Source organism: Ursus maritimus, unplaced genomic scaffold, assembly GCF_017311325.1.
Source record: "Ursus maritimus isolate PB19 unplaced genomic scaffold, ASM1731132v1 scaffold_185, whole genome shotgun sequence".
In the NCBI taxonomy this organism is placed as follows: Eukaryota; Metazoa; Chordata; class Mammalia; order Carnivora; family Ursidae; genus Ursus; species Ursus maritimus.
In genome coordinates this window covers 11,209-18,839 of record NW_024424286.1, presented here as the reverse complement: position 1 = coordinate 18,839, position 7,631 = coordinate 11,209, and the positions used below count along the sequence as shown (strand labels likewise).

At 49.1% G+C, this 7,631-nt stretch overlaps 1 protein-coding gene across 1 annotated transcript; it reads left to right on the top strand.

The window, feature by feature from the left end:
• Window positions 1-3,266: 3,266 nt before the first annotated feature.
• Window positions 3,267-6,573, top strand: LOC103680840 (melanoma antigen preferentially expressed in tumors-like). The gene is made up of 3 exons (XM_008710335.2): window positions 3,267-3,622; window positions 4,029-4,637; window positions 5,706-6,573. The coding sequence occupies exons 1-3, from the start codon at window positions 3,330-3,332 to the stop codon at window positions 6,280-6,282; spliced, it is 1,479 nt and encodes a 492-aa protein (XP_008708557.2). The 5' UTR covers window positions 3,267-3,329; the 3' UTR covers window positions 6,283-6,573.
• Window positions 6,574-7,631: the final 1,058 nt, after the last annotated feature.

Genomic DNA, 7,631 nt, shown 5'->3' with positions numbered 1-7,631 from the left:
TGCCTTGCCTCACAAGGGAAGAGTGTTTGGCTCATACTACACACTTTTAGATCTGAAGACAGTGGTCACTTCTGCCTCCTCGGATCTCCTAGACACTGGGATCCCGTAGACCCTTCCCAATCTAGGACTTACACAGTTTTCCTGTTTCCCCGAAGTCCAGGTGAAGTCTGTCAGTCAGGTTTCTCTAGCATTGAGATTGTCCAACCACTTGGTGGGGCAAACCCATCCAAACCCCTTGTCTGAAGGGGTCTACCAATTACTCCCTGTGGGGAGTGGGGTTTGGATTCACAGGGATAAAAATAAAATCAACCGTGAACTTTACATTTCCTGCAAAGGTTATTGGAAGTACTGGATGAAAAGTTCCAAAGCAGCGTTTCCATGCCCAGTGACTGCTCTGTTATCAGGGACATTCACAATTATCTTTGTTACTAATCTCAGTCTCCTGCAGCTGATTGATAACAGTGATTGCCTGGTGGCTAAAATGCCCACAGAGCACATTCGAATTAACCTATTTGATACAAAACCTGCTGATACCAGTGGTAGAAATTTGGAGAAAGCAGCCTTCGTGAAGATACTAAGGTGGAGAACATCCTTCAGAGAATCCCAGTCTCCTCACCAGTGGTATTGAAGAATTGTTTGGGCGTCACAATGCAAGGGGTAAAGAATAGCCTGGAGAATTCTTTGTGTGGAGAGGTTCTCTCTCTGTGTGTTCTAAAATGTCAGAACTACAAATGTGTGATCCAGCCCAGCATGGGAATCATCCCTAAATTTGGCAGATCCTTTTTTTTTTTAAGATTTTATTTATTTATTTGACAGAGAGACAGCCAGCGAGAGAGGGAACACAGGCAGGGGGGGAGTGGGAGAGGAAGAAGCAGGCTCCCAGGGGAGCATGGAGCCCGATGTGGGGCTCAATCCCAGGACCCCAGGATCACGCCCTGAGCCGAAGGCAGACGCTTAACAACTGAGCCACCCAGGTGCCCCTAAATTTGGCAGGTCCTTAAATGTCAAATACAGCTTCAAATTTTGTGAGGGGGAAAAGTGTTGGTATTTGGGTACTGAGCTTAATAGGGAGAGAGAGGGGAAAAGTTTTATTCCTGTTCCTAATGGCACTGTCCCAGAAGAATGGGAATAATTAAAAAGGGTAGGAGCAGGGCCAGAAGGGGCTTTTTGAAGTTGTATTTATATTAGTTGTTTCCTAGGAATGAGGAAATAGCAGTTGTCAATACATACTTGGGAGGGGGCCTTTGGAGATCAGATTTGGGGCCAAGACCCCTGGGAAATGCCTAGACCTGATCTGCCTTTGAAAGGTCAGGATGTGGAAGAGGACACTTGAACCTAAAGGTCCCCTGGTGGCAGCTTCTTGATGACAAGGATACCTGCTTTTAGCTCATGCTTATTTCTCTCCCTGCCTCTAAGACCCCAAAGAGCTCATGGTTCTCACCCCCAGTGGCTGTCAGAATTGGACTAGTCCTGTCCTAGGTTTGGTTGCCAATATGGTTCTGACCTCTCCGCAGCCCAGATTCCTACATTGAATCTTCTCCAGCCATTTTGCTGGGCTGATCCCAGCCTTCTAGGAGGAAATCCCTTTTACCTCCTGGGAAGAAGAGCAGATTTCCTCTCTGCCCTTGGGTTTAAAGGATCCATAAAAGTCTTTGAACTCCTCAAACAAAATGTATTTTTCTTAGTCTCTGATAATTCCCATGGTCCCATTACAAACACCCACTCCTCCCTTTTTCTGGCCAACTCCTAGTTGTAATTTTGACCTGACTTCCTTCAGGGAAGCCTTGACCCTCAAAATCTGGAAGACCAGCCATCCCTTGATTGTACATCTGTTCTTCCATGAATGCACACATGTTTTGCAGTTTTAGGTAACATAAAATATAAGTGACTCTGATATTCTGGAATTTTATTTTGTTTATTTCTTTTTCTTTTGGGATAACAACACTGTCCGCATAAAGCTGTCTTAACTCGAACATTTGAGTTATTCTGATGTGGCCAAAACTCCCCCAAGTATACCTCCAGGTTGGTTTTCTTTTCTTTTTCTTTCATGAATGGGGCATATGAGTCAGTCAGTTGTATGGAGAAAGTCAAAAACCCAATCTGAATTAACTGGATGGAGATCCAGTGATAATAACATTGTTCTTTCAGTTGGAAATTTGAGCTAGGATCTGAAAAAGGGAAGTGTAGCCAGAAAGGATAGTACTGCTTCTGAGGAACCAGAGGAGAGACCCTGAGGTCTGAGCAGGATGCTCCATGCTCCATGCACCACGTCTCGTTCTGGTGAGGCAGGAGCCCTAAGCTTGGGATGCTGCCATCATACTGCCCTCGGCCATGCAGTATGGGTGAACAGGCTTTACTTTTGCCTCAAAGTGCAGTTTTGCCTTAATCTCAAGCATTTTGATTTTTGCTTTGGTGTATGCCATTTTATAGACGTTTAAGATATTTCTTAACCAGATAGAGTTTTTGGAAATGAAAGAATTCTAATTGGAATTTTTTATGACATTTTAAATATTTAGTTTGTGTTCAGTAATTATAGTTCATATAATTTATTGTTTTGTGATTTTACTAGTTAAAACTTTTTAAGAAAAATAATAAACTAAAAGCTTAAAAAATATTCCATAGGAAAAAAATATTTCATGGAATATTTTTTTTAAAGGTGAAGGCTTTGTTCTGATTGTGAGCTCCATGTTCCCCTAAATAAAACAGTAATTCTCATATTCGTAGGACAGACGTAATAAAATCATCTTGAAAGAGTATAAATTTTTTTCATCCCCAACTTCCACATGCTGTAGAATAGTGTCATGCTACTTTTACAGTTGAAAAATTTTAAAATGATGTAATGGCACTCATTGTCCAGGTGTTCCTTAATCTTTCACATCTGAGTTATTTGTTAGAGCTAAAAAGGGGCTCATTCTGGGCCTCGTGACATTCCTTATTCCTCTATATGTTCAATAGTCAGGGGATAATCAGCAACTTTTCCTTGAAAGGGATGGGGTTGGTTTTCAGGCTCCTCGGTACTAACTCTGCAGAGGGCTAGAATTCAATGAGGCAGTAGCTGGATATGGAATGGGACCAGTGGTGATCTTGCTTCCCCATCGGGGCCTGGTAAGATGCACAATCTGGTGCCAGCAGGGGCAAAGCTGTAGCTTTGTGACCACCCAGTAGAGAACGGAACTGGGGTAAACGGAGGACTCCCCAACTATTGCCAGAACATCGACTTTGGCCTTGAGTTGGTTCCTTTCAAGGGTGGAGGAATAATGGGGTTGCTAGCACTCAGCCTTGTTTCTTGACTATTTCGCCAGGATTCTTTTCGGAGCAGATTCATCAGGATGAGCATGCCGGCCCCGCCTAGGCTCCTGGACCTGGCAGGTCAGAGCCTGCTGCGGGACCAGGCCTCGGCCATCGCCGCTCTGGAGGTGCTGCCCATGGAGCTCTTCCCACCGCTGTTCACAGCAGCCTTCGCTGGGAGGCACAGCGAGACCCTGAAGGCGATGGTGCAGGCCTGGCCCTTCCCCTGCCTCCCTCTGGGGGCCCTGATGAAGGAGCAGCAGCCTCACCAGGAGACCTTCCAAGCTGCGCTCGATGGACTTGATGTCCTGCTTGCCCAGGAGGTTCGCCCCAGGTGAGGGTGATCCCGTAGACTGGGAGGGCCCTGGGGGTCCAAGCAAGATACAACTGGGGTCATGGAAAGTCCAGGGCCACAGGGTGGGCCAGCAGCTTCTGTGAGAAAGCTCAGAGCAGCCTTGGGGCCATCTCTGGGGTCACTCTAGGAATAGGCTATGGACATGTAGGGCTGATTGAGATGCAGAGGTGACCAAAGGAACATGCTGCCCACCTCCTGCCAGTGGCACTTAAAGGTACTGCAAGTTGGGCCCAAGAAGGATCCCAGTAGCCCAAGGAGCCACTGACATCCAGGGTGTGGAGTAAAAGCACACGCCAGGCATCTGGGCCTTGCCTAGATTCTAAGACTCAGTCTTATTCCCCATTGATCTGAAAGCATTTCGGTCTGTCTCCCATCTTCCCTGCAGTAGGTGGAAACTGCAGGTGCTAGATTTACGGAAGAATGCTCATCAGGACTTCTGGACTGTGTGGTCTGGGACCAGGGCCAGTATGTACTCCCTGTTGGAGCCAGAGGTGGCCCAGCCCACGAGGAAGAAGCAAAAAGTGGATGGTTGCAGGCCACGGCCCAAGCCACCCTTGGCTCCTGTGGAGGTGCTGATAGATCTTTGCCTCAAAGAAAGTACCCCTGACGAGTCCGTCGCCTACCTCATCCAGAAAGTCAAGCAGAGGAAGGGTCTGCTGCACCTGTGCTGTAAGAAGCTGAAGATTTTCGCGATGCCCATGCAGAACATCAGGAAGATCCTGAACATCGTACAGCTGGACTCCATCCAGGATCTGGAAGTGAATTGCACCTGGAAACTGTCTACCCTGGGGAAGTTTGCTCCTCACCTGGGCCAGATGGCCAATCTGCGCAGGCTCCTCCTCTCGCACATCCACATGTCTTCCCACAGCACGCCGGCGAAGGAGGAGCAGTGCATCAGCCAGTTCACCGCTCAGTTCCTCAGGCTGCACCACCTTGAGGAGCTCTATTTGGACTCCATCTCCTTCCTCGAAGACCGCCTGGACCAGGTGCTCAGGTGAGGGACGGTGAGGTTTCTCGGCAGACGAGCATAAGCGCTTTTTTGTTTCAGTAAACGAAAGCGGGCATCTGCCGTGTGCCTGCCGTCGACAGTGCCAGAGCACGTCATGAGTCACTGGAAGGTCCACACACTGTCCCTGCTCTGTCTCTACGCATGTTGTCACATAACCTCCCAGATAAAGTTTGGTGGTATGAACTAGGATAGATACTATTCGAAGGGGCTGCTAGTTAGGAATCTGTATAAGGGGGGGCTTTGGGAATTCTTCCTGAGAAAATGATGCCTAAATTAGAATGATAAAAAATAACTAAACTTGAGGGCATGGTTGAAGGGGAAGTGCATCCGGTGTGAGATTTCAGATCCCAAGTTCTGCACTTGGCAGTTTTGTCAGCCTGAGCCTCTCCCTCCAAACCTTCCTTCAATTCCGTCTGTAAAGGGTTGCTCTGGGTCCCACATAAGGCACTAGAGAGGGAATGCCTGATTCAGGGATGAGGGGGAGGGAGCAAGAGTGAAGAATTGTGGAAAGTGATTCCTGGTACGTGGATGATACAGTGATCCAGGTTAGGCCTTGCAGGCTGCATGTTGCCAAGCCTTGCCCAGATTAGCTCTTTGTGCACATCTCCCATTAGCCTCATCGGAAACAGGTACCCAGGACTGGGGTCGTAGAAGCGGCCAGAGTTGAAAGCATTTCTAGTCGTGTCTCCCAGTGCTAAACTTCGATTCGATTCCCTTCCTTATTGGAGACATGGGGCCAGGCTCCCCTCTGAGTGCCTCACATTGTGGGATTGATTCATGCTCACAGCACCTCCAGGGGGCATGCTGTGGTGCATCTGACAGCACAGGGGGCATGGAGGTTTCGTTTACTTAACCACGTCACCGAGCAAATGAGTAATGGAGAAAGGACTACCCTGAAACTTGGATGGATTTGAGTGCCTTTTTTCCCCAGACGGCGTCCTGGGGCTTGACCGTCATCTGTAACGCCCTGGGTCTGCGTGCAGTGGGTCATCCCCCTGTCCCTCTGCCCGCCACCTCTACCCCCCCAGAACTAACTGCTCTGTCTCTCCCCAGGTGCCTGAAGACCCCCTTGGAGACCCTGTCAATAACTAATTGCCTGCTTTCGGAATCCGACTTGACACATCTGTCCCAGCACCTGAACGTCAGTCAGCTGAAGGACCTGGGTCTCAGCGGGGTCAGCCTGACCAATATGAGTCCTGAGCCTCTCCAAGTTCTGATAGAGAGAGCCTCCGCCACCCTCCAGGACCTGGACTTAGATGAGTGTGGGATCATGGACTCCCAGTTCACGGACATCCTGCCTGCCCTGGGCCGCTGCTCCCAGCTTACAACCTTCAGCTTCTGTGGAAACCCCATCTCCATGGCTGTCCTGGAGAACCTACTGCGCCACACCATCGGGCTGAGCAACCTGAGTCACGTGCTGTATCCGGCCCCCCTGGAGAGTTACGAGGACGTCCGTGGCACCCTCCACCTCGGCAGACTGGCCCAGCTGCATGCCAGGCTGAAGCAGATGCTGCAGGAGTTGGGGCGGCCAGGCATGGTCTGGTTCAGTGCCAACCCCTGCCCTCACTGCGGCGACAGGACCTTCTATGACCCGGAGCCCATTCTGTGCCCCTGTTACATGCCTGCCTAGCTGGATACACATCACAGGTTTTATTCTGGGCACTTGGACACTGAAGCCCAGGCATAAGTGTCTTAAAGGAGCACAGAAGCCACAGTTTGAGAAAATCAGCCTGATGCGAGCAGGAGAAGGAAAGGTGATTCAGGGAGGGGGAGATGTTGACTTGGGACTTAATAGGATCTTTGGGGAGATGCATCTTATAGTATTAGAAATATGAATCTGAATTTCTAGAGGGAGATTCGGGTTTGGGTGGTGGATGTGGGAGTTACCCCTGCATGGATGATTGTAAAGACATGGTCAGAAATAAAGAGAACCTCAGTGTCACCTGTCTGGTGTCCTCTGTGCTACATGAAGCTTATTCTCCAGGAATCCACAGTTCCTGATTAAAGGAGAAGGTATAGCGTTCATGAGGCTCAGACACTAAGCTGGGTGAGGTTCGGCCCCAGGAGTTCACGGCACCATTTATCATTCCTCCATTTGCTGCTTATCTCTGGCGCACCTGCTACCTCCTCACTTAATTTCTGTGGCTGTTTAAGGGGTCAACACACACACAGCGCATCCTCAGGGCCTGGAACATACCAGGGGGCCAATAGCACCACTGGAGAAAAAGTGCTTTGGAAGGGCTCTCACGAACTCGGCCAGACTCTGGACTCAAGCACTTCTCCCCAGTGGATCCAAAGTCTTCCTCCCTGGCCTTTGGCTGTACCAAGGTAGGGCTTTACTGTGTACAAGTCAGGTCCTCAAGACTGGAGGGGACGTACACCCTGCAGATGAACTGGAGCCCCTGAGCCTTACCAGCCCATTCTTGTCTCCCCACCAGGTCCAGTCCTTTCTCAATCAATTAGTTGTGGTCAGTAAAAATATGTAAATTCTTTTTAGCAAAATACTAAGATCATATAGATATATGACATTGGTTTAGTATTTGTTTCCCATATTAAAAATCTGACCTCTTTTTGTGGGGGCTAGATCATGTCAATGTGAGTTTGACTTTCTCTCCAGAAAATCTGCCTTCCTCGCTATCAAAGGTGGTAAGCCAACTCTGAGCAAGGAAGGTGCTGTGGATTTGGGTCCTGAGAATGAATAAACAAACCCTTACCATGTCCTGGGAGACACTTGGGTGGAAGCAGGTCAATGTCAGACTTGAGAATTGGGGGTGTGGAGGGGCCACCCTGTGAGACCAATCATCCAAATGAAGATGTCACACTGTAGACTGTCCAGTGAGCAAGAGGGCTCCCTGTCCCCACACCTCTGCATCCTGGCCCTAGGCTGCCTCACGTCCCTCACTGCATGGACTCCCAGACAAATACCGGGAGAGAAGACCACACAACAAGGCCCAGGGCAGGACTCCATCTGCACATTTC